At 41.7% G+C, this 27,146-nt stretch overlaps 1 protein-coding gene across 1 annotated transcript in view; it reads right to left on the reverse strand.

The window, feature by feature from the left end:
• GPD1L (glycerol-3-phosphate dehydrogenase 1 like) overlaps positions 1-22,527 on the reverse strand; it is a 36,846-nt gene extending 14,319 nt beyond the window's left edge. Inside the window, exons 1-5 of the mRNA XM_061587230.1 lie at positions 22,309-22,527; positions 12,403-12,580; positions 8,458-8,598; positions 7,141-7,279; positions 4,258-4,370 (exon numbers count right to left, since the gene is read on the reverse strand). Of these exons, the coding sequence (XP_061443214.1) occupies positions 4,258-4,370; positions 7,141-7,279; positions 8,458-8,598; positions 12,403-12,580; positions 22,309-22,361 (624 nt within the window). The 5' untranslated portion in view covers positions 22,362-22,527. The remainder of the gene's footprint in view (positions 1-4,257; positions 4,371-7,140; positions 7,280-8,457; positions 8,599-12,402; positions 12,581-22,308) is intronic.
• Between the last annotated feature and the right edge of the window lie 4,619 nt (positions 22,528-27,146).

Raw genomic sequence — 27,146 nt, forward strand, 5'->3', positions numbered from 1 at the left:
GTTTTGTGCACAGGAAAAACGAGGGCAGAATTAAACGCTATTGCATAAATGTTATCTTATTCCTTGGCGGATACATCCCACCCACAGTGAATCCCATTGTTCTTTAGAAAGAGCTTTTAGTGCTTTAGTGTCAATTAGAAACACACATACAGATACACGCACGCACCATTTACCCTACAAGCCAGAACAGCTGGGGCTTCTGAAATGTTACACACATGGTACTCACCTTACTGTGGATCATGGCAGGATGGACCTCACTACCTCAGACCAATGCCTGGCCCCTTTCTCATTAACCTTAAGTTCAAGCGAACTCCCTTTTATCCACAAGTAGTTAGATTCAGCCAGCTGATTGATCCATGGGCTCAATCAGGGCTGAAAATGGGGGAATTGTTAGGAAATATTTTATTGCTAGACCCCAAAAGTTGTTCAGAGATGCTAAGTTGTAGTCACAGCCAGTTTCGTTTCTTCCCATGAGAAATAACACCCATAGGCGCCTCTCTGGCTGGAATAATAATATCTTGGAAAGAAGATAAAGTGTACCCCCTCTGGAATGTTATTATTTTCTCTTGCCTTGTTTTACTTTATACACCCTGTACACTGTAACTTTATGTCATACCCAGCACAAAGAACGAAGTCTTCCCAAATACCTTCCTTATTCATAAGTTTTACGTCACACAGCTGAGTAAATAACTTTTACTAGCCCCATGTTTATCTTTCACCAAGTGTTAAAGTAACTCTAATACTCGCTTTTCCTCAGTTCTTATCTCACATTAAGTTTCTTAGATTGACAAGTGTATGAATTCCTTATCACCTCCTCGCCTTTTAGAATTATGAGTAATGTAACAAAGAGATGAAGATGCGCTTGCTTTATCTATGTAACACTGTATTCCCTTCTTGTTATGATTTTGCAACAATACCTTGTTTTACTTATGAAAGACTATATAATGGATGCTTTAAGTAATAAACACTGCTCTTTGCCCTGACAGACCCCTGTCTGTGCAGAGCAGAGACCCCTCTTGATCAAGCAGCTGTGTGTGTGTCTATTTTATGCTTATTTTATGTTTATTGGTATCTGGCTGAACCACTGAAACGGGCAAATTAAATTGCTAAAACTTGCACTCCTATTTTAAGGCTGAGGGGTGCGCTAACTCTCCCTTCTTGGGGAGGGGGCTTAAATTTGAACCTTACACCAGCATTTCCAGGTACACCCTTGCCTGAAACTCTATAGAGCCTAAAATAGCATTTGCCTTTTTTGCAACCACATCATACTGTTGGCTCATATTCAGCTTGTCATCAAAAACAATCCCAAGATCTTTCTCTAATGTAGTATTGCTGAGCCAAGAATCCCTCATCTTATAACTGTGCATTTGGTTTCTTTTTCCTAGGTGCAGAACTTTGCATTTATCCCTGTTAAATATCATTGTGTTGTTTTCAGTCCAATGCTCCAGCCTATCAAGATCCCTTTGAATTTTGTTTCTGTCTTCCAGGGTATTAGCTATCCCTCCCAATTTTGCGTCATCTGCAAATTTGATAAGCATTTCCTGCACCTCCTCATCCAAGCCATTAATAAAAATGTTGGTAATGTTTCATATCACAATGGAACAGCAAGAAATTTGGGATATATACCGCACCACTCAAGGGAATTCAAAACACAGCCTACACTGTGTCTGTGTGTGTGAGTTTGTGTGTAGTATAGTCAGGACAGGGGGAATAACTAGTGCGTATAATCTTTTATAAATTTTCTGCCTTTCCAGAATAAATCTTGCTTAATGAAAAAGAGTAAGGTGCATGGATACCATTGCTCCCAACAATAACAAAGTAGTAGGTTTGCACAGGGACATCCACTGTGTCTGATTCTTGGGCGGCAATGAGGAGGGCAGGGTGCCTATTAAAACAGTGTTCTTTATTCTTGAGTCCCCAGATGCTGTTGGTCTACAACGCCCTTCATCCCCTACCAACTTTGCCAGTGGTCAGAGATGATGGGAATTGTAGGCCAACAACTTCAGGGAACCCAAGGTTGAAAAATGCTATACTAGAAAAATAGTCAGTGGTCCAAAACAGCTAAAAATCTTCCACAATTAGCTCTGGGTTTCACATGAGCACTTCCCCCAGCTACCTTGGAAATATCCCCAGCAGCAAGGGACATGAGCTAGCCTTGGGCCCATGAGAGAATGAGGAAACTGTGTTGGCCACGAGGTTCACTGTAAAATGATGTTCTAGATAGTGAAGAGGTAGGGCGTAGCACCTTTGCTGCTGGTAGGATTAGAAGGGGAGGAGGAACTGGTTTCATTAATCCCAGTTCCCTCTCCAATGTATATTTTTGGCAGCAGAGAGGAAATGGAATATGAGGACACCTATTCTCCCATGTACATCTTTTTGGCAGGGTCAAGGAGACAGAAATGTCCTAGAGTCTCCAGTGTGGCAGCTCCTGGCATTGGCTGAGCCCCATTCCTCCTAAAGGATCCTATTGGCTGTGAAGGAGAGGTGATCCCCTTTCACTGCCACAGACAGCGTGAGGACAGGGGACAATAGGAACTCATTGTGAGGGAAGGCAGGCATAGAGTAGACTTTGTCCTCTGCCCCCTGAATTGTTTGTTGCTCCCTGCTTGCTTTTACATACTGTAGAAGGAAGAATTTCAGATCATTTGGGCCCAAGTACAAGAATCTTATAACAGGCAGGAGGCAGAGGCAGAGAGACAGAGAGAGAACTTCTTTACTCTCTTGAAAAAGGAAAGGAAAGTATTGCTTTTAAAAATACTTCTACATACTTTTCGCTGGGCTAGTCCCTAGCAATGAAAACAGCCAGTACGTAAAACAGGCAAGAAGCTCTTGTTGCCTGGCAGTCGTTTTTAATGCCCTGTCTCTATGGCACCAGGAAATTCAGTTACAGTATTATTGATAGCCATCTAACCCATCTGCTATTTTTAAAAGGAGAAAAAAATACACTTCCAGAGCTAGCAGCCCTCTATGCTGCATATGCATCTCCCATCAGCCTGTTGTCAGAGACAATAAAAATACATCCGATGGAACCAGTTATGCAGAATGCATGTATTTGAGCAGTAGATGTTCTTCCATCATCTTCCAGCTGAAATCATTATTATAGAGACCACATTTAGATGTGCTTATAAGTTATGTAAGGAGCTAAAAATGATCACTATTGGCAGAAGAATACCACCACCACTCTTCTTTTGTCTTTTGTATCAGCTTCAGTCCTTAGGCAGTTATCATCAAGGAGACCTTCCCTGTTTTTAGAGTAGTTGATGGGAAAAGAAGAGCCAATTAGAAAGAAATAAAGAAATCTGGGGAGGTATCCAACCAAATAGATCCACGAGCACAAGGACTTTTGGCTGTGCAAAGGAACTTCCCCTCCCTCTTCCCACACCCTGCTAAATCTGTTCTGGGTTTCCCCCCACCCCACCATCCAAAGCAGATCTGGGGAGCCGCATGTGACACACAGGGAGAGAAGAGGGTGGGGAAGTTCCTTTGTGCAGCCAGAAGTCCTTACACTAGTGGATCTATTTAGTTGGATAATGCCCCTGGTATCCACCAATGGCCACAACGTTCTGCTTGGTGATTCTTGTTTGATACTCACCTCAGGAGCTTAGGTTTTGAGGTAGCACCCTTGTCTGTCTCTCTGGTATGCAGAAGCCATGATAAGGGAGCCAATTGCAAACTAAACACATATCCCCTTCACATATAAGGAAGTGTCTCTACAACCAAACTCCTTAATTTAATATTTATGTGTGTGTCAATATCCCAGGAAAGTTACAGTGTGACCACAATTCCTCTACTTTGGCACAAATGGACATTGCTTAAGTGCAGGGATTGGGGGCCTGTGGCCCTCCAGTTGTTGCTGGGACTACAGCTCTCATCATCCCTGTACACTGGCCCTGCTGGCTGGGGTTGATGGAAATCAGAGCCCAACAACAACCTCTGGAGGACTACTTCTCTGTTCTAATGGTTTGTAAATACAACAAACAAGATTCTTGCTGCATACAAAACAAAAGCTAAGAAAGCTCCTGAATCTAGCATCACAGGGCTTTCCCTCAGACAGAGAGGATGAGGAAGCTGTTTGAGAGAAGGCAAGCTGAGGGGAGGTTTGTAAGCATCCTTTAACCGGGCTCCAGTATCAATATGTTGCTACAGAGGAAGCTAGTATTGGTTTTCATCCTTGTACCAAGTTCCCCTAGCTCCCTTCTCTGTAGAGAAGGCCTTTTTTTAGTTTTGAATATCATCCCTGCCCCAAATTAATCTTACCTTAAGAGCACCGCAAAGTTCAACTGTATCAGCATCATCCACCACAGTTATTCGGAAGTCTGGAGTCTGAAGAAGTTCTTTGAAGAGGAGGCCATTCTCCAGAATTTTGCAACCTAGGTTTTTTTGGGGGGGAGGGGGAATAGCAGAAAGAGAATGGGTAACTTTATTTTAGTTATCATGCTGCCGCTTCAAAACAAGACAATGAATGATATTCAAAACAAGGTACCAGGAAAATTTCCATGTCTAGTTTTAGATCCTTTAAAGACCTTCATCAGACATACTTGAACCTCATCCTTTTCCCATGGAATTCATGGTTGACCTATTCATGAAGGAAGTTAGGTGGAGAGACAGTGTCTGGGCTCAGGGCCCATTCTAGTAAGCTTTGTGATTTGAATCCATTCCTTCTCTATCAAGTTTTGCCCCCTATCTGAGAGCTAGGTGGACTCAAACATGCTCAGCAGCATAGTCTTATTATTATTTTATTCATTTATATCCTACCTTTTCCCCAGAACTGGGACTCAGGGCAGCTTACAAAAATTAAAACAAATACAGTTAAAAACATATAAGGAAAAAAAATACAGAAAAGTATCATTAAAATGTGCCTTCTATGCACATACTTGGCTATGGATGAGCTGGACCATGCTGATGCCTTATGGACTGATGAAAACAATCCTGAGGGAATAATCCATTGGGCCATAAGATGGCCACCATAATCTAGTAGGATCTTTGCAATTTGGTCCATTCCTGCTGCATATTAATAAAATTGATCACTGGAACATTAATGAAGCACAACTGCATATCTCAGTAAATTGTGTCTTCCATCTAAAAAGCTATCTCATAGCTACCATCTTAGGGCCCTCACAAAAACAATTTAAAATCTCAGTCAAACATTAGTCTATTTAGATCAACAGCAGGGCCCTTCTTCAAGTCAGCAACATCTCATTCATGCCTGTGTGAGGACTAAAAGTGGGATAAAAATGTAATAAATAAGATCTTAAATCCTAAGAGAGTTGAACCAGATGATTCTTCTGAATACGTAGCTGAACTCTCTGCTAACAAGTCACAGACATTTTGGGGGGTCATTGTTGTCTGTAATTTTCAGTAGATTTGAGCTAGCTACGGCAACATATAGTTGAAAACATCTGGGAACGTAAGTGGCCTAACACTTCAAGCAATGACTCAACTATTGGCAAAAAAGGTGTATTTGAGAGGCACAGAGAAGGACCAAAGAATTATGGGAGCCTCCCTTCATGCATACACTAGAAAGTTTGGGAAATTGCCCCTGGAGCAGAGATGAACTTCTTTCACCCAGGCCTCTACAAAGCCCAAGCACCAGCAACAACCTAGGATTACATTGTACCAACTACATCATGCCCATTGAATAGACCCATTGAAACCAATGAACTTTTTTTAATGATGACCAACTTATAGCCATTGATTCAAATGCACCTACTCTGAGTATGACATAGTTGGATACAACATGTCACTAATTTCAGCTGTAGAACTTAGAAGAATGTATACAACAGTCTTGCTTGAGCTGCAATCCTAGATTTATCTCGGCAAACACAATACAACTTGTTTTTGAGTAGAGACACATAGTATTGCGCCATTAATAATAAACTTTGAAACATGGATGGGGAACCTAGGCCTGGGGACCAAATGCAGTCCTCCAGGTCTCTCTATCTGGGTCCTTGGGACTCTCCCCTGGCCAGGCACCCCCTTGCACCCTCCATGAGCATTTTTGCCTGGCTGGAATGCGTCCGTGAACTCTGATAATACTTCTTGCTTGCCTGATTAGAGGGGGATATGCAAGCGTGAAGAAATTAGCCTATGGTACAAAGGTACATTATGAGGTGGTTTCTTGGTGGATCGTTAGAGACCCTTTTGAGTATCTGCTTTGAGAGGTCTAAAAGAAAAATCTGTTACCAAACATAATGCAATATATCTAAATGTTGTCATCTCTCTTAGACCTGCTAGGATGGTTAGTCCCTAATTTGACATATTTGTTCTTCCAAGGCTGTGATTTTGTATTTTTTATATCTTATACTTCTTTAATTGTCAGCTGACCATAACAGACATTTGATTTGACTGACAAAAGAAAATTCACATTTATTGCTCTGCACACTTTTGCCTCTGGCGCTACACTGTTTGCATGTGGCCCCTGGAAGGTTGTCCAAAGGGGAAGATGGACCTTGGGTAAAAAAAGATTCCCATTCCTGCATTAATACAACAAATGGTATTTATGGGAAACAAGAAAAGAATTATGAATTGAGATAGCAATCTCTTTGCCAGTGTTGTGAGTTATCAAAGGGCACTGAGTAATTAAGGTCGCAATCCTAACTCCACCTACCTGGGAGTAAGCCCCATTGAACTCAATAGGATTTACTTCTGGGTAGAAATGGTTAGGCAGTGGAGGCTGGTGGCTCCATTGTCAGTGGGGCAGCAAATCCACTCAGCAGTATAAATTATTTGCTATGCTCTTAGCACCTTGGACAGCTACTTGAAAGTTCAGACTAAAACCTGGAACAGATTCACTGCCCTACTGACATCGGAGCCACCAGCCTCCACTGTGGTTAGGGTTGCGTTGTAACTTACTAATCCTAAAAATGGTTTGCACAGCAACTCTGTTGGCATTTTTAAAAGCATCACTATAATGCTGAAGGGTTATCATTTATTAGAAAATATTTAAAACACCTGGTAGGAAGGCACAATGAAGATCTCCACGTTCATCCCTTCTTCCTCACCACAATGTTATCACTGCTGGCATCTGCTAGGCAGCTCTTCAGCAATGGGTAAATGTGAAAAGATGCAAGACCTCCCAGAGATTGCATAACAGTAAGGCGACAACCTTATTTAAAGCATCAAAGTATTCCTCAAAATTACCTATTGTGGTTTCACAGAACTTCTCCGCTGCTACCTCATTGGCAATGTTTGCTCCCATCAGCACGCTGATGTCTATTCCCATTTTCTCTCGGATGATATCAGAAATGAGTTTAAGTCCCTCTGGACCTTCATCTATTCCCTGCAGTAAACATTAAAAAGGAACCGTTAAAATCAGTTATCATAGCTGGACCGAAGACCAATAATTATGCTGAAACTCAGGCTCCGTCTGCACTGTACATTTAAAGCAGCATCATACCACTTTAAACAGTCATGGCTTCCCACAACGCATCTCGGGGAATGTTGTTTGTTAAGGGGTGCCAAGAGTTGTTAGGAGACCCTTATTCCCTTGCAGAGCTACAATTCCCAGGGAAGAGGGATTAATTGTTCAGCCACTCTATGAATGGAATGGAACTACATTAGGTAAATCAGCCTGGACTAAGCCAGGCCTTAAATAGGACTGAGATTGGAATTCCACGTATGTTGTTTTGAGCACCTTAGAGGAACGGTAGAATACACATGTAAAAAACATATTTCTAAGATGACATGTGTCATGGCCCCGTCAGAGGACTCCTCAGATGAGGACGACTCGGGAGTAACAGCAGCAGACCCAGGAGCAGCAGACTCAGAAGGAGACATGGAGGAGCCTCCTGAGAATCCAGCTCCTTCTGCCCCTCAGCTGCAGAGCACCCCAGATACAGCAGAGTCCCTGCAGCCAGACACAGACAGTAAACAGGATACTCCCCCCTCACCTGCAGAACGTAGACAGCAGAAGGTCAGGCAGAAGAGAGGCAGGCCTGTCTCCTTAAGGCCCAAACGCTGAGGACTCACACCTGCTGTCAACCTTGCTCTTTATAAGGCACACCTTGGCTGCAGCTTGTTGCTGACTGCAACGTCAGGTGTGGCTTGTGTGTTCCTAGTTTCCTGGCACCCTCTTTCGGACTGACCCCTTGGCACTTGATCCCGGACCTCTACTGACCTCACTTCTGGACTCCTGACTCGGCAAGTATGCTTCGGACAAGCCTGGCCCTTATCAGCTCCCCTCCTCCTAGACCTGGCAGATTTATGGCCAGACTGCCGGCTAAGGACTTTGCTTCCCTGCCAACCACCCAGGAATTTCCAGCCCCCCACTGGCACTGCTGATGCAGTGTAGAGCTGACAACATGTACCAAGAACAGAAAAAGCAGAGAAGATGAGGAAAAAAGCTAGCTTCCTTCTTTTTTTAAACTCTTCAGAATTCTCTTTATTCAATACCCTGTTGAATAATTACAGATGATTCCTTGATACATTTAAAAAATGCTTGTATTGTATTTATGGTACCTTAATGAGAGTTATACCAACAGCTTTTTTGGCTACGCGCCCAGTGATCTCATCACAGATTTTATGAATGAACTGGTGGGGAATGACAAAAACAAGCAAGTCTGCATCTTGTACAGCATCCAGCAGATTTGGGATGGCAACCTGTAGAAAAATATTCAGGACAGAAAAAAGGAGAGATGGGAAACAAAGAAAAAGAAGTTTGTCTCAATTCCCAGATCTTGTTTTGTTTGTAGAAATTGTACATTTTTACTGTAATGGCCATAACAGTTACAGGACTTAAAACCAAGTACTAAGCATATGTTGGTCCAAATATTCAAAGTGCCTCTTTTTGTTGGCTGACTTCTACCATGACATGTGCATCTAGCTGAAATTGCAAAAATGGAGATTTGCTTAGTAAATAATTTATAATGCCCAAAAGCTGGTATCTTCCTAGCCAACAGTAACAGCAAATTGCAAGTAGAAAGGCATAATCAAATTTGGAACATATTCCTACTTAATGTAACCTAGCAAAATAAAGTTTCTGATTGCTTTTAAAGTCGGAAAGAGAACTAAACAAAATACAATTTATGTGGTACCTGGGGAAGTCTAATACTTCTCGCAGATAGTAAATGGTTACCACAGTGGGTTGGATCCAGAGGTTCGTGAGCAGAATTCAGACCATGGAATGAGGGCAAATTCTACTCCCGCTGCCCCCAGCAGCCCTCTGTGCTCCACTGAAAATCTGCTCCAAAAAGTTGGGGCAACATCCAGAAAAGCATGGGAAGCACAGGGGAGAAATCTCCTCCCCTTATGAAAGTTCTGCTGGATCCATGCCCCTTCAAGAAATGGTAGAACTTCAACGACTTCCGGGAAGGGTGACTTAGCCTGTGCCTGCTTTTGAGACGGGCTCCTGCCTCAAAAGAAGCTTATTCAGATATATCAGTCAGATTTTTTTTTTTTTGACTGATTAAACTTCTCCCGGGTAGGGAGAAACGAAGAGATTAACCTCAAAGCCTATTTTTGTTGGGACGACCAGATCTCATTAATTTATGGGACGAGGTCCAGCCGACGAAGGTGGGACGGATTTTCAACAACAAGCTCTATCTGATAAAGCGAACGTTCATCTTATCTTCTAAGAGAGAACGCACTAACAGGCAAGCACCCTTCTTTCTATATTTTTCTTTTACTTGACTTAAATTGTTGCTGTTTAAAAGAGATTTGCCAGATTGATCGGTTTTTGACATCTCACTGGGGAGCCATAACTTCTCTCTGCTACTCACTAATTAATAGCTTATCTCTGTTTTTGTTGCAAAAAGCTGTCCTGGATTTGCATTCTAAAGATATACACAGAAGAGGGATTTCTATTCCAGATTTTTATTTTGAAGAATATTATATTGTCTGAGACTACTCTCTTTTTGGTCTATTTTATTTTGACGAATCTGTTTCCTGACGACCGCCATTAATTGTTTCGATCCTGGGAACTGCATTTTGTTTACTTAAGCATGGAGAGATAAGGCTGTCTGCTCTGTTTATACTGTGATGTCACCAAGTTTGGAGTATTAACCCAATTGTTGCTGAAATAAGAAGTGGTTTTCCTATATTTTTCTTTTAAAATGGCAATTAAGAAAGTGGCTGAGAAGCTGGAAATAACTATGTTTCAGAAAATAATGGATGAGATTGAGATAACGAAACAAAACCTGCGACAGGGTTGTAAGGAGCTGAAAGTTGAATTGAGTAAAATGAAGCAGGAGATTAAAGATATAGGGGTCCCTGTGAGAGAGGTGACCCTGGAAGGGGTCCCTGTGAGAGAGGAGACCCCGGAGATTGGAACAAACGTGGAACAGGAAAAAGATTTGGAGTCTATGGACTTTAGAAACAAAATCTATTGTTTGGAGACACAGGAGATTAAAGACATAGGGGTCCTTGTGAGAGAGGAGACCCTGGAGACTGGAACAGGGGTCCCTGTGAGAGAGGAGACCCTGGAGACTGGAACAGGGGTCCCTGTGAGAGAGGAGATCCCGGAGATTGGAACAAACGTGGAACAGGAACAAGATTTGGAGTCTATGGACTTTAGAAATAAAATCTATTGTTTGGAACTCAATGTTATCTCTGAAGAAATTAATGAAGATTCTAGAGATAAAGTTATCAATGGCATGGATAATCTTCTGGACTGGAATGATGTGATGGAGCCCAATATAGAGAAAATCTATGGAATTAACTGCAGCCATGTGACAATGGAAAAACTTTCAAGAGATGACCCAGTGTATTTTGAAAAAAAGAACAGAGATATGATTTTACAGCTGTATTTCAGCAACCTATTCAGAATGGATGGCAAGAAAATATTTGGGATAGAGGTAATTCCCATCAGACTCTTACTATATGACTATGGCTTTGACAGCAAGATTATTATGGAATACTGATAATGGAAGATTGGATACTGAAATTACTGGACTTAACAAGACTACTGAAGATGGAAGATGGAAAATGGAACTAATAGGGATAATAGAACAATGGCTACTGAAATTACTGAACCTAACAGATTCTGATGTGATGGATTAATTGAAATGTTTATTTTGACTATGGTTATGACAATAAGATTATCATAATTAGTAATGAGATGGATTAATCGATATGCTTATCTGGAAAAAAAAATTGATAGATATATTTCTTAAAGAATTGAAACCTCTCTTTGACTTTTTGTGGAAAGAATAAAGTAATGTTTATGAGATTTGATGATTAAGTAAGATAACTACTGGAGGAAAGTGATTTTATAATATGACTTAAGAGACAGGATTGTTATATATTATAGACTTATAACTGATTTGATCTTTGACAAATGGGAAGTCAATATTTTACTCTTTATTTTTTATTTTTGTTTTTTTTTTCTTTTTTTCTTTTTGTTTAACTATTTTTGATTTTGTTTTTTGTCTTTGAATGTTTTATGATTTTGTCTTGTATGTTTTATGAAAATCTGAATAAAAATTATTGAAAAAAAAAAAAAAGAAATGGTAGAACTTCTTCTGTTTACAGAAATTTTAAATGTGAATTAAAACTGTTCTTTTGCTTCAAGTCTGGGAAGATATCCCTTTCTTCTCTGGACCACGTTAATAACTAAGCCAAAATCAGGATCTGATGAGGTTTGTTAGGTGGACCCAAGGGGTTGGATCAACACTGTTAAAATCAATGGAATTTATGTTAGTCACAATGAACATGTCCCTTAGATTTCAAGGGGTCTACAGCACTGCTCTTCAAACTTGGGTCCCCAGATGTTGCCAGGCTACAACTCCCATAATCTCTGAGCGCTGGCTAAGCTGACAGTGGATGATGGGAGTTATAGTCCAATAACATCTGGGGATCCAAGGATGAAGAACACTGGTCCAAAGCATGACTAGCTTACTGTGGAATTCTATGCATGTCTTGTCAGAAGTAAGTACCACTGGATTCAATATGGCTTACTCACAGGTAAGGGAATATACGATTGCAGCCTTAGGCTATATTCCAATACACACTTACCTGGGAGTAAGTCCCATTGAACCCAATGGATCTTACTTCTGAGAAGACATGTATTGGAATGTAGCCTTAGACTGGATCCAAGCCCAGGTCTTCTGCATGTGAAGCTGACATTGTTTCCTTTGCTGGTTTGAAGGGCAAACGCCCATGTGAAACTGCCAGATCAGTCTCTATTTGAAAACAAGCTTCCTCTAGCATCTAGAATTAGACGTGAAGTTCTTTGGACCCTGGCCATACATTTTATTTTATTTAGAAAGATTTATAGTCCACTTAATCACAAAACTCTCTAAGCAGTGTACATAATAAAATTAATCAATACAATGCAGCTAAATCCACACAAAAAAACCTTGTTAAAAACGATCAGAAAATTATCAATAAAACAGATAAAATCAGTAAAAGTTTTAAGATAAACATAGATAACTAACATATTAAGTCTTGAAATATTTCAAGGCTTACCACATTTTCTGGTAGCTTGTATCCTGGGAGATACTTTACATTCTCATGGTCATTATTTATGATATCTGTTAATTTTCTTCCATTAATATTTTCTTCAAAAACCCACATTTTCACTGTAGAAGCAAACTTCGGCAGTGCTTTTACATTACTCCCTATTATTTTAGCTATAGCAGATCCCCTGTAAAAAAAAAAAAGAGAAAGAATTATGCCTGATTAAATATGATATCTTCAGACAGAGGAAGAAAGTTCAGTTTTAAGTATCAGGCTTTTTATTCGATTTTTTTAAAAAATTCTCAGACTGCAAGACACCAGTGATGAAGACATCCATTAATGGTCATTTACTTAAGCTGCTTTCTCTCAGTCACATGCAGTTTGAGTTCTGTTATGTAAACTTTGTACACTTAACTGCTTCTCCTGCTTATCTCACATTCAGTTAGGATTGCATTAATTAAATGCAAACAAATTCAAAACATTCATATTTAAGGCATTTTAATGGAGTATGTGAAAGGGATATTTCCAATATCATCAATGGATCTGGCCATTTTGAGTAGTTTACAAGAGTACAATAAGCATTTAAGAAATGCTACATAGTAAGTAAAATTTTATTTTGGTCACGGACCAGTACATGAAGTGCTATATAGGCAAATGCTTTGACCTGATTTTTTTTGGGGGGGAGGCGCCTTTGTATACTAGTAAAGAACCTGTAATATAATAATTATGTGAGAAAAGACATTTCAGATGATTACAATACATGGAGAGAGGGACAATGGTAGGATGCATGCAACTAGGGATGACATCAGCACCTCGCATCCTCTTGGATGTCTTCTTTTAGCGCTGAAAAGACTGCAACCAAGGCACCAGGCAAGATTCAAGAAGAATCTCATTAAGGATCTAGTAGCATTAGATGCAAATCTACTCAATGTGACTGTAATCTCGTGATGAACATCTTGCAGGATTACCCTCTATTTATTTCTCTTCTGCTTTTCCTTTTTCTGAAAACAGGTTTTACTAAAGCTGCAAGTTTGTTTTTAATTGCATTTTACACTGCAATTGTTTTGAGAATTTTTTCCAATTCTTACATAATATCTTAAATGTTTATTTAGACATTTGTAACAGTTTTATTATTGCATTGAGTTGACTCTTGGATTAAAAGATACATTTGTTGTGTAAAGACACCATCAGCAGTCCCTGAACTCAGACTGAGCCAGAACCCTGACACCATTTGAAAAGGTGTGTTAAACCTATGTATGTAATAATTTTGCCATATCACCTGAAACAAAACAACTCCAGTGCTGGAAAGAGACTCTGAACCAGAGACATACACTTTGCCCGACTAATAAATATTGGAATTTCTATATTGGGATAAATGGCATAAATATCCCCCACTGATAACTTCTCTAAAAAATACTCCCATTTGCCCCCAAGTCTATAATTTAAAATAAACCACTTTTTAAAAATCAGCAATTCAGCATATAGCAAGATCTTTTTCTTATATGTCCCATCCCCCACAATCCTATTCCCTTGAGGGAAACTATGTGCTACACCCTGATTTTAGTCCATCAGTGGATTGCTCTTCCTTTGGCATTTCAGTACTGAAAAGATAAGTTTACTTCAGTGACTACCAGTAAGTGTGTCATAATTTTATTTCTATTTCATCTCATACTGTGAAAACTGAAAAGCAACTAAGCAAGGTTGATAGAGCAACAAAGGTAATCTAAACCACCATAAAGGGAGTCCAGGATCACCACCAATCCATATTTACCCTTCCTCATACTGTCACTGGGAAATCAGCTGTATGCCTCTGTATACCAGGTGCTGGGAATTGCAAAAAGGGGGCACTCAGGTCCTGCTTGCAGGACTTCCCATGGGCATCTGGCTGGCCACCGTAAGAAAAGGACCAGATGGGCCTTTGGCCTGATCCAAAAGGGCTCTTATGTTCAATTTGACATTGGAAAGCCAGCTCCTTATACTGAATGTCCTTGGTATTAGCTAGCAGAGCATTTAAAATGCACAAGGCTATAGTCCCTGCTAAGATTATTCTAGTTTGAGTGAAAGCATGCAAAATTCTGTGCCTACGGCAGCTAAGTTACATGGGTAAATTACACAGCAAGGCTTCTGCATTAATCACTGGCTTGGCACCTTCAATTAAAAGGTTAAAGTACTTCAGCTAATAAACAAGGTAATCTGAGAAGCATAAAACTCCTCCCCAGTGCAAAGCTTAATTTCTGCCCTTCGAACAATGATGAAGTGGCCCAAAGATGCCAACATTCATGCCTGAAGCTTTATATCATAAGACAAAACAGACTTCCGTTCTCAACTTTCCTCAAGTCATTCTGTACTTATGCCTTTATATGTAGAGGCAAATAAGGACAAATATTTAAGCTGTATGCAGAGCTTGGAAAAGTTACTTTTTTGAACTACAACTCCCATTAGCTCAATCCAGTGGCCATGCTGGCTGGGGCTAATGGCAGTTGTAGTTCAAAAAAGTAACTTTTCCAAGCTCTTTTTGAAGCAAGGCCCCATTGACCCATGTGACACTGCATAAATAAAAATGCACAAGTTAAGAAAGAGACTTCTTCTACCTTATACGTGCAACAGTCAGATCTTATTTACACTATACATTTATTCCACTATTACTCCACTTTAAACAGCCATAGCTTCTCACAAAGAATCCTGGGAAGTGTAGTTTGTGAAACGTGATGAGAAGTGTAGTTTGTGACGTATCACAGAGCTACAATTTCCAGAGTTACCTGGGAAGAGGAATTGACTGTTAAACCACTCTGGGAATTGCAGCTCTGAGAGGGGAATAGGAGTCTCCTTCTAACTTTCAGCACCCTTCAAACTTACCCTTCCCAGGATTCTTTGGGGGAACCCATGACTGTTTAACGTGAAATAATAGCAGAATAAATGTCTGGTGTGAATGTGGCCCCAGTCTCTTTCACACACATTTCTCTTTCATGACTTCTGCCTAGGAACTGTCACATGGGCTAGAGTAAAATGAGAAACAGAAAAGGTCAAATATCATGAAGCCTTTTATGGATTGCTAAAACAATGCATTGAGGATGCAGATCCAATATTTTTTCATTAGTATCAGCTGCCAAAAAAAAAAAGTTGTGGCAACAGATAAATCACTGACATTTTATACAGTGTAAAACTTAAGTCTACAATGGGCATAAAAGCTGCTACAATTTAATTGGAAAATTATGCAGTCTCTTCGCTCTGCTGGTAGCTGAGAAAATCCATTACTAGAAAAGGAGTCAATCAATCAATTATCTCTCATTAGGAGGTGCCTTGTTTTCACAGTGTGGTGCAGTGATTACAGAGTTTCAGACTACAACTAGGGAGACCAAGGTTCATATCATTTAGCCATGAAGCCTACTTAGTGACCTTGGGCCCGTCACTGGCAAGTAAAACAGTTACTAGAACAGCTATTAGTATTTATAGCTTAATACACTTAGATTAAATTGAATGATATAAGAAGAAGCAAATACCAGTATTTTCTAAAATTAGGGTTATGTACACATATTTGTCATATCTTTAACTGGAAAACCAATGTTCATGTGCTGATAGACCTTTCAGGTTACACAAATAAAAACAAGTGGTGATCTCTCTGAAAATTCATAAATCTGTTGGGGTGCTATATTTATAACCCTTTTGTTTTTGCATTTCCAAAAGAGGAGGCCTCTTGTTTGCCCCAACATGCCTTTGCTCAACTTCAGATCTTTTGAACATTTAAATCAACTCAAACTGTAGACAGGGCTTAGCACCTTAGATTGTGTACACACTGTACACTTAAAGCACATTTTCCCCAACAGTCCTGGGAACTGTAGTTTGCTAAGGGTTCTGGGAATTATAGCTCTGTTAGGGTAAAATACAGTTTCCATGATTCTTGTGGGGGAAGATGCTTTAAATATATGATATATATGCAGCCTCAAGATTCTCCGTGGCGCAGAGTGGTAAGTGGCGGTAACGCAGCCGAAAGCTCTGCTCACGGCCGGAGTTCGATTCCAACGGAAGGAGGAAGTCGAATCTCCAGTAAAAGGGGTCGAGGTCCACTCAGCCTTCCATCCATACGTGGTCGGTAAAATGAGTACCCAGCACATGCTGGGGGGTAAAGAAAGGCCGGGGAAGGAACTGGCAATCCCATCTCATATATACGGTCTGCCTAGTAAACGTTGCAAGACGTTACCCTAAGAGTCGGAACGACTCGCACTACAAGTGCGGGGACACCTTTACCTTTATGCAGCCTTAGTCTCACTCCAAAATACACTTTCCCCCTTTAAATTATTTGGGGGCATCCAGCCAAGAAAAAGTCCTGTGCCACTTTAAATATTGCACAGTGAATGCAAACATGAGTTTGTCCTCATAAAAGCTATCCAACACATTTTGTTCTAATGGGCCATTACAGCCAAGGTACTGATGAAAAAACAGATCAACTTTGCTAAGTCTGCATCAATATGCAACCTTTAGAAACATGGAATTTTTTATTCAGTTAGCCTTTATGATAAAGTTTTTTTTAAAATCCTAAATGACTTACAGAAATTGTTATAATCAAATCTTAGCTTTCCATTTTAAAGTAAGAAAATAGGCATGTTCCTAAAGATACTTATTGCAAAAACAAGATGGCAATTACTGATTCATGGAAGCGCGTAACCAGTGTAGGAATACAGAATTACAAAAGAGGGGACTACCTTGTCCCATTTCCTCATTCCTGGTGCCAGATGTGTAGTCGTCCAGGGTCTCAGGAGGTGTTAGACCCCTTACCTTTTTGGGAGCAGAGTCCCAGCAGGCTCTGCATCCTACAAGCCAATCAGTATGAAAGGGGACTGTGTTAGCCACTGAGAAGAGTCTTCTAACATGCTTCCTTGTTCTTCTCTGCTGATTGGAGTCAATCAGAGTGAAAGGGGTGAATCAGCCACTGAGAAGACTCTTCTCAGTAGCTAATACTCTCCTCTTTAATACTTATTGGCTCATAGGGATGTCTGTTGTTGTGGAGAAGGCATTAACAAGGATCTCATTTTCAACCCTGCAGCAAAAAGGAGGGGGGGCATCGCTGTGCCTAACATGAAGGGACCCTGCACTTCTGAATTTGCCATTACACTACTGCCTGGTGCTGAACACTGTCTGCTGTGTACTGTTCTGCACCTCTCTGTAAGAAGCTGACAGCTCCTACAAGCGGCTACAACATAAAGTTATCTTTTCACAAGTTTAAACTCGTGCTCATGTAAAACTCATGTCCTTCAGGCAACAAAATCAGCACTAATCTGCTGCCAACATTCAGCAATTGGAACGGCGTCTGTCAGCTGACATTGCAGAAGATATATCAGCAGGCATAAGTCAAAGCCAGGTTAAAAATATCCCACTAGCGCTTCTGGACAGAAATGTTGTTTATATAAAGTACCAAGCACACCACTGGGATTGTATTGAACTGTACAACTGACCTAGGCGGAGCGTAGAAAAGAAGTACAGAACAAAGCCAATCTTGTCTTTCAAAACAGTTGATGAAGCAATCAAATATCCTTCTAATTTTCTTCCACAAAGTTTTACTAAAGACACATGCGAGAAATGTCACACCCCATGACTCTCATATATAACTAGAAGCAAAGAAGACAACAAAACCAAAGGCAGATAAATTTGGCCAAGCATTCGTTAGACCCTGCGGATCTTAACTTCCGCCCAGTCTCTAATCTCCCCTTTTGGGGCAAGGTGATTGAGAAGGTAGTGGCTGCTCAACTCCAAGTTTTCCTGGATGAATCGGATTATCTAGACCCTTTTAAATCAGGCTTCAGGCCTGGTCATGGGACAGAGACTGCCTTGGTCGCCCAGCTTGATGACCTGTTGGTGCTGCTGGACCTCTTGGCGGTCTTCAATACGATCGACCATGGTATCCTTCTGTGCCGTCTAGCTAGGATGGGATTGGAAGGCACTGTTTTATGGTGGCTGCAATCCTACCTGATGGACAGGACCCAGAAAGTGGTGCTGGGAGACTACTGCTTGACCTCCTGGCCATTGGCCTACGGGAACTGCAGGGTTCCATTCTGTCTCCCATGCTCTTTAACATTTATATGAAACTGCTGGGAGATGTCATCAGGAGATTTGGAGTACAATTCATCAACATGCTGATGACACTCAACTCTATCTCTCCCTTCAACCTGATTGCAGGGAGGAAGTGCTCATCCTAAACCGGTGGCTGGAGGCTGTGAAGGGCTGGATGTGGGCTAACAAACTGAAACTTAATCCAGACAAAACGGAAGTACTGCTGGTCAAGGGGGAAACTGCACCAGGGTTAGGGTTGCAACCTATTCTGGATGGGGTTGCACTCCCCTTGAAGGAGCAGGTCTGCAGTTTGGGAGTACTCCTGGATCCTGCCCTGCTGCTTGACTCTCATGTGGCTGCAGTAGCCAGGAGTCTACCAGCTGCGTCTGTTCCTGGAGGCAGTTGACTTGGCCACAGTGACACATGCATTGGTGACATCGAGGCTTGATTACTGTAACACACTCTATGTGGGGCTGCCTTTGATAATTGTTTGGAAATTGCAGTTGGTTCAAAATGCAGCAGCCAGAATATTAACTGGAGCATGGCGGAGGAAGCATATCACCCCTGTGCTTTATCAACTCCACTGGCTCCCACTTTATTTCCAGGCCGAATTCAAAGTGCTGGTTCTGACCTTTAAAGCCCTAAACGGCCTTGGACCATGTACCTGAGGGACCGCTTATGCCCATATGTACTTGTCTGGGATTTAAGATCATCTGTCTCTGGTCTCCTCTGCGTGCCTGGAATGAAAGATGTTAGACTGACAGACACATGGGAGAGAGCCTTTTCAGCTGTGGCCCCCAAGCTTTGGAATACCCTACCCCAAGAAGCCTGCTCTGCTCCCTCCCTTATGGTTTTCTGGAGACTTCTGAAAACAACCTTGTTCCGGAGAGTCTTTAGGAGGTACTGAGGGTAAAGCCTGACACTGATTTCATGCCTTCTATATTAATTTTTACCGCTGTAGTCCCTTTAGTACCACTCCCTGTGTGTGTGTGTGTGTGTTTATATATATTGTATTTTAATTGCATTTTATGTATTTTAATTTATTTTAATGTTTTTGTGATCTTTATTGTGTACACTTTTATTATGTACATGTTCGATTTTATTGTAAGCCGGCCTCAGAACCCTATTATAGGGTAGAAGGGCGGGATAGAAATATTTTAAATAAATAAATAAATATGACCAGAGGAACCAAATAAGCAATCATGAGATTATTTTTAATGGAAGTGTATTCCTTTTTGTGTTCTCTAGATTTTTGTAAACCACCCAGAGAACTCAGTTATTGGATGGTCTAGATGTGTACTCCTCCTCCTCTGTAGAAAGACTGAAACTTCACCTCCTTTTTCCAAGATCCTAATGGAACACTTCTAACCCCTGATCCAGCATATTAGATGGGATTAGGATGTGGTGGAACTGGGCAAACTCTGCTAGCAGTAATCAGCATAAACCTGCCAGACAGGGTAATTTAAGGTAGAGAGGGAGCAGAGTCAAGGATCCACTGAATCCTAAGCTAGTCCAACTATCACGATGGACCCAATCTGGGTTTCTCTGATGCACCAGCTTGGAGCAGGCACAACAACAGTGCATCCTGCAGATAGCATCTTATCAGGAAGTCCGTCCCACACAATGTCAGAATCAGGCCTTTAGTGTGACGGCACCTATCCTTTGGAACTCTCTCCTGTTAAGGATCAGACGGGGCAGTCTATATTGTCTTTTGACATCTGTTGAAGACTGTTCTCTTGCAACAAACTCTCTAACTGCAGGTTTTATCCCAGTCTGTATCTCTGTTGGATCTGAAAGTCTTTTTTTTAAAAATATGTAATTGTCTTAACTATTTTCATACATGTAATAGTTTCTAATTGTTTTTCTATGTGCAGTTGTTTTATGTATGTTTTGATTGTATTATGAAATTGTTTTGAGATGCTTCAGAGATTAGATTAAATAGACAGATAGATAGATTACATAAATCTCACCCAAAGGTGAGAAGGGAAACTACATGTATGCACAGAGCTCTATGTGCTACTGGGAACCTTGGTCACATCAAGGTTTCAAAATTCAAGAAAGCTTATATACACATACCAGTTTGTGCAGATGACCCTGTTCCCAACTTAGATGAACGCACATGGGTTAAAGGGTAGGACCCACAGATCTGCAGAGATGTTTGGGCTGGGGCAAGCTGGCATGTTCCAATTCCTCCTCCAATTGCTGAGTACATATGGAGGATGAGGGGCAAACAGGGCTAGGGGTCCAAATCCCGAATATGGGCTCCATGTGCATATATGCAGACAGGGCATTTTTCCATGTGCTTTCTCACCTTCTGACAAATCTGCAGAGGCTGAGGGTGGCGCTTGCTGGCGTGATCTCCTTTTCCCTCCATGTATTCCAAGAAAGCATGCAGACAAAGCTGACAAAGGGGAGTTCTACAAGTAATACTTACTAGAGTAGAAGATTTTCTTAGCATCTCTTATGAATGTTGGTAATGTGAGATAGAAAATGGAATGGTTAAGTGTATATTTATTAAAATCAAGATGTTAATTTTAGCCAATTTAGGTCTCACATTCAGATTACAAACAACATAGGGAAAAGTGCATTGCTCTTGGGGAGAATAAATAGCATTCTGAAACAGATGCATCTAGTTTATAAGTAGAGTATTTAAGATATTGTGGGGCATGGTCTTGTCACAGAAAGTGAAACATGATGGACCTGCATTCATTTTACTATGTATCTAGAGCACATTCATTTGAAAGACACCATCATGCAAAACAAACGAGAGCCGCTGGTGTATAGTGGTTTACATATTGGACTAGAACCCATGAGAGCCAGGTTCAAATCCCTACTCAGACATGCAATTCACTGGGTGACCATGGATCAGGCACTATTTCTCAGCCAAAACTATATCCTCAGCTGTGAGGATAAAGTGGAGTAAGGGAGGGGGAGAGAAACATACTTCACCCTGGGTCCCTGCGAGGGGGGGATGATATACAAACACACAAAATAAATAACAAGTGGGGCCTGCAAGAAAATGTTGCGCATGTGGAGCACTCCTGCTTAAGGTGCCAGCCAGCCATATCCATTTCTAGGATACTTCCATTCCATTTCCCTCCCACAACAGTCACCATTCCCACAACCACTGAGCATGCTCATTCTTCATTGGACTGTTTTGATTTCTCACCCACCCCACTTTCTTTGTTCTTCTATAAATCTTGGCGTTCTTGCCAATAGCTCTCTCTTGTGCATGGATGGTGCCATTTTCGCTAGACAAGGATTCCTCACACAGAAAAAGAGTTCTCTATTTGAACGTAACAATGTTGCATTGAATTTTGTGAGGTGCATCGTGCCCACGTGTGTTGATTTTGCAAGCCGTCTCGGTTAGACATGCAAACCTGTCATGCCAGAAGGCCATCATTTTGCATCAGGTTTAAGGCACCATGAACCAGAACGAGAAGAAAAGGCGAGCAGTCAGGCCCAGCATCTAAGCGCTAAAAACAACAACCCCAAACTCTTACCCACGTGGGGAAAACTATATTTCCATTAAAAAAATAAAAGAGGGTAAACTGTACGATCAGGCGTTAAATACATTTGAAAAAGGTTCTTAAGGGGTGTAACAGTTCTACTGTCCAACAAGGAAGTGGAAGTATCACTGCCCGTGTCCCGTTTTTCCGACTGTCACTTTTATTTGCAGCCATGCAGTGGGTTCTTTTGATAGGAAAGAAATGTAATGACAGAGTCGGGGGGAGGAATAAACACCTGATTTCCCCCACCCCCGCCTGCCCTCTAGACATCAAAGCAACCAGGGCTGAGGATAAGGAAGCGCAGGTTCCTCTCGATGCCCCGGTGCCTTCTCGACTGGATGCCCCCTCCCCGCTTGCTCACCAGTTTCCTGAGCCCACGACGCAGACTTTCAAGGGCGATGACGCCAGAGCCATTGGAACGCGGGCAATAGACGCGATTGTTCGGAACTCCAAAAGAAAAGCAGCTCAACGTAACAGCGCCCCAAAACCCTCCAATGGCCGAGCCAAATGATCCTCTTTCGCACATGCAGAATCGACATAGGAGAGACGATCCCGCCTTTCAGTACAGCCCCGGACCGCCTCCTTCGTCCGGAGCTTGCTGGGAATTGTAGTCCTCTTCCACCAGACTAAACACGTGTTGATTTTTGCGATCCTGGATTACAGTCCTGTTAAATTTGTAGCGTCGTTCTGTCCGGTTGCTTTGCATTTTTACACCTTCAGAGAGACTCACTGCAATCCCAGGAAAGTCCCACCGAATTCAGTGGGTCTCACTCCCAGGCAAACGTGCACATGATTGCAGCCTAACCTCACTTACTTGGGAGTAAGCACTATTAAACTCGGTGGGGCTTGCAACGTTGGCTTCAGTCCTATACACTCTTAGACAAAGCCACATTGAGCGCAAACATTTACTTCTGTAGGCATGCAGAGGATTACAGAGAATAAAAGGGCTGGAAGGATCCAAATGACATCTGTTCCTCTAGGAGGCACACTAGCTCAAGACAGAGATAGAAATTCAACAGTTCAATCTATTCCTACCCAGTTTATCAATATGATGCTGTTATTCATATTCATTATTTCCTCTTAATAGGATTAACCAACAGCATCTTAACGTTTTTACTGTAGCAGCAACTATATATATATATATATTGGATATCAACATATCTTTTTCAATATTTCCTGTGCATCAGATACAAAGTCTAGCTAGCAGAGCACTACTTGGGAAAGTGTGCAAGAAGTGTCATTTAAATGAGAAGTGGAATATTTATAAACAAAAACAAATGCAGTCCAATCCTATGCATCTTTATGTGAGAGTAACTGCCAGTGGTGTTTACCCCAAATAAGCATGCAGTTGATTGCAGCTGGGTGGTGCGGCCTAATCCTAAATAAGTCGTATTGAGTTCAAGGAAGAGTACAGAGGATTGCAGCCAGAAAGTGAGCAAACAGATATGGTTTAAGTGATGCTATAGCAACCTTCCCCAACACACTAGTAGCCTCCAGATGTTTTAGACTACAATGGTTATCAATCTTGACCACTGGCCATGTTGGCTGGGAATTATGGGAGTCCAGCAATGTCTGGAGGCCAGAAGTTCCTCAACCACATTTAAAGGGACCCACCAGAGGGCAGGGAACAGATTTAGTCCCAGTAGTGCCTGAGTGACACCTTTGTTTTCTTTCATATGTGAATGGAAAAAATGGACTGCCTTCAAGTTGATTCCGACTTATGGTGACCCTATGAATAGGGTTTTCATGGTAAGCGGTATTCAGAGGTGGCTTACCATTGCCTTCCTCTGAGGCTGAGAGGCAGTGACTGACCCAAGGTCACCCAGTGAGCTTCATGGCTATGTGGGGATTTGAACCCTGGAAAAAAGGCTTTTAGGAAGGACAAAATCAATCTTCCATCCTACCTTTCCTCCCCCCCCCCAAATGCCATAAATAAAATCAGACCAGATTGGATTAGTAATTCCTCCGAGAGGAAAATGTAATGCTAGTTCGCTTTTAGGAAAATACAAATGTACGTGAATGCTGGGATACATGGATGACAGAGGACTTAATGGAGTATGTCAAGAAGAGTAAGAAATATTGGCTGGAAGGATTTGTTCCTTAAGAATATCAGACAGTACATTTAGAAGAATACAGTCCCTTCTGATCATAACAAGCTGTAGATGAGACAGGATTTTAAAAATTACAGTTGAAAGCTTGAAATCATGTGGGCATCCTGATATTTTAATTTCTGCATCAGAGGGAAAAAATTATTTGGTGAACAGAGTCCATGGCCTACATGCTTGCTAGCTAGGAACGTGAAATGGTGCATTAACTCTTCAGCTTTTGTCAGAAAGTTGCACTGGTACAGTCACGTGAGGCAATATTATTGCTCCACTAGCAGCCATTGTCTCTTGCAGCATTGCCCCACAAAGGTGTCATGAGGGATAGAAACATGCAGAGAAGGGATGTGGTTAGGCCTTGGGTGGGACTGGGCACAACTCAGTTACATGTTACCCAGGACTTTTGAGCCTCACAGACAGAGCCAGTGAAATTGGGCCATATAACACATATACGTTTCTAGTTGTGTGCAAGACTTCTTTCTTACTTATTTACTTACTTACTTACTTATCCTTCCCTTATTTCCAAAGGCAGTCCAAGACAGTTGTGTCAAAACACTTAAACTTTAAAAACAAAACAATTACAATGCAGATGCAGACTGGGATCAGGTATCTACTTGAAAGGCTTGTTGAAAGAGGAAGGTCTTAAGTAGGTGACATGTAGCTATACAAGGCTGGATTAATATTTATTTATTTATATACCGCCCCACAGCCGAAGCTCTCTGGGCGGTTTACAACAAACAGAACCAGTAACATACAATTAAAAACCACATATCATCAATTAAAATAAGTTAATTATACAAAAGTTAAGACATACTTAAACACATATTAAATACATATTAAATATTAAAATGCAGGAATGTTAGAATGTTAAAATGCTAAAATTCGGGGGCCACCACTGAGAAGGCCCTTTTTCTTGTCATCATCTTCCGGGCTTCTCTCTGAGTAGGCACCCAGAGGAGGGCCTTCGATGTTGAGCGTAGTGTATGGGTAGGTTCATATTGGGAGAGGCGTTGCATCAGGTATTGTGGTCCCATGCCGTACAAGGCTTTATAGGTTAAAACCAGCACCTTGAATCGAGCCCGGAAACATATAGGCGACCAGTGCAAGCGGGCCAGAATCGGTGTGATATGTTCGGACCGTCTGGTCCCAGTAATCAGTCTGGCAGCCGCATTTTGCACAAGCTGCAGTTTCCGAGCCGTTTTCAAGGGCAGCCCCACGTAGAGTGCATTGCAGTAATCTAATTTAGAGGTTACTAGAGCATGGACAACTGAAGCAAGGTTCTCCCTGTCCAGATAGGGGCGTAGCTGGGCCACCAGCCGAAGTTGGTAGAAAGCACTCTGTGCCACCGAGACTACCTGAGCCTCCAATGACAGGGATGGTTCTAAAAGAACTCCCAAACTACGAACCTGCTCCTTCAGGGGGAGTGCAACCCCACCCAGGACAGGTGGAACATCCACCATCTGGTCAGGGGAACCACCTACTGACAGCATCTCAGTCTTGTCTGGATTGAGCTTCAATTTGTTCGCTCTCATCCAGTCCATTATCGCCGCTAGGCATCGGTTCAGCACCTTGACAGCCTCACCTGATGAAGATGAAAAGGAGAAGTAGAGCTGTGTGTCATCAGCATACTGGTGACAACGCACTCCAAAACTCCTAATGACAGCACTCAGCGGCTTCATGTAGATGTTAAAGAGCATGGGGGACAGAACTGACCCCTGCGGAACTCCATATTGGAGAACCCAGGGTGCCGAGCAATGCTCCCCAAGCACTACCTTCTGGAGACGGCCCGCCAAGTAGGAGCAGAACCACTGCCATGCAGTACCTCCAACTCCCAAATCCGCAAGTCTCCCCAGAAGAATACCATGGTCGATGGTATCAAAAGCCGCTGAGAGATCAAGGAGAATCAACAGAGTTACACTCCCCCTGTCTTTCTCCCGACAAAGGTCATCATACAGGGCGACCAAGGCCGTCTCCGTGCCAAAACCGGGCCTGAAACCCGATTGAAATGGATCCAGATAATCGGTCTCATCCAAGAGTGTCTGGAGCTGGTCCAGATATGCTGAGGCTATAAACTATGGCAAGAAGCCCCATGGAATTACCCCCAAAATGTGTACCATTCTAACAGAAAGGACAATGAAAATCAAAATGATAAACTTCTATATTTGCATATGTACTGGGACATAAACAGGGATTCAGCTATAAACTCTCTACCTAAATATCTGGGCTTCTTCTGGGAGGAATGGTGGGATATTAATTTAATAAATGAATAAATAAATGTTTTGCAAGAAAACTATATCGTAGTTATTTGTGCACAGATTTATGAGGATAGTATGATAAATAGTTGTGTAGCCATTAAGTATGTTTTTGCCATATCAGAACAATAATGGCTGTTTTAGAGTCTGTTTTCCATTTCCTTTATTTTTAACCTAATATGCAAAACTTGAAATGTTGTTTTTTTGTTTTAGAGGACCCTCATATCCTGATGCCCTAAGTTGTAGTTTATTTAGCTTGTACATAAATCTGGTATTGCAGATACATCTGTAAGCTTCTTTTTTCAGACATCCACGCTCAACATATGGACGCGGGGGGAGACAGCAATCAGCAAACATGACTTTGTGGGCAGGGTGCCATGTATAGTCATGGTCCAGAGTGATGGCCACTACCAAGAGAAGGTGATAGCACAAGCAAGGTGGAGAGCAGTAGGCCCAGGGTTCTGGAACAAGAGGCCATGATCTTGCAGCTGAGGCAGAAAACACAAGTTGTCTGTGCTGGTTGTTGTTCCTTCTTCTTCTTTTTGAAGTTTAATGGCACTGCAAAGCCAGAAGAAAAGCCCTATTAACATCAGCTACTGGCTACAGTGCTATTGCACCTCACTTAAAATGGCTCATAGAATCATAGAATAGTAGAGTTGGAAGGGGCCTATAAGGCCATCGAGTCCAACCCCCTGCTCAATGCAGGAATCCAAATCAAAGCATTCCTGACAGATGGCTGTCCAGCTGCCTCTTGAATGCCTTCAGTGTCAGAGAGCCCACTACCTCTCTAGATAATTGATTCTATTGTCGTATGGCTCTAACAGTTAGGAAGTTTTTCCTGATGT

This window comes from Rhineura floridana, chromosome 10 (assembly GCF_030035675.1).
Source record: "Rhineura floridana isolate rRhiFlo1 chromosome 10, rRhiFlo1.hap2, whole genome shotgun sequence".
NCBI lineage: Eukaryota > Metazoa > Chordata > Lepidosauria > Squamata > Rhineuridae > Rhineura > Rhineura floridana.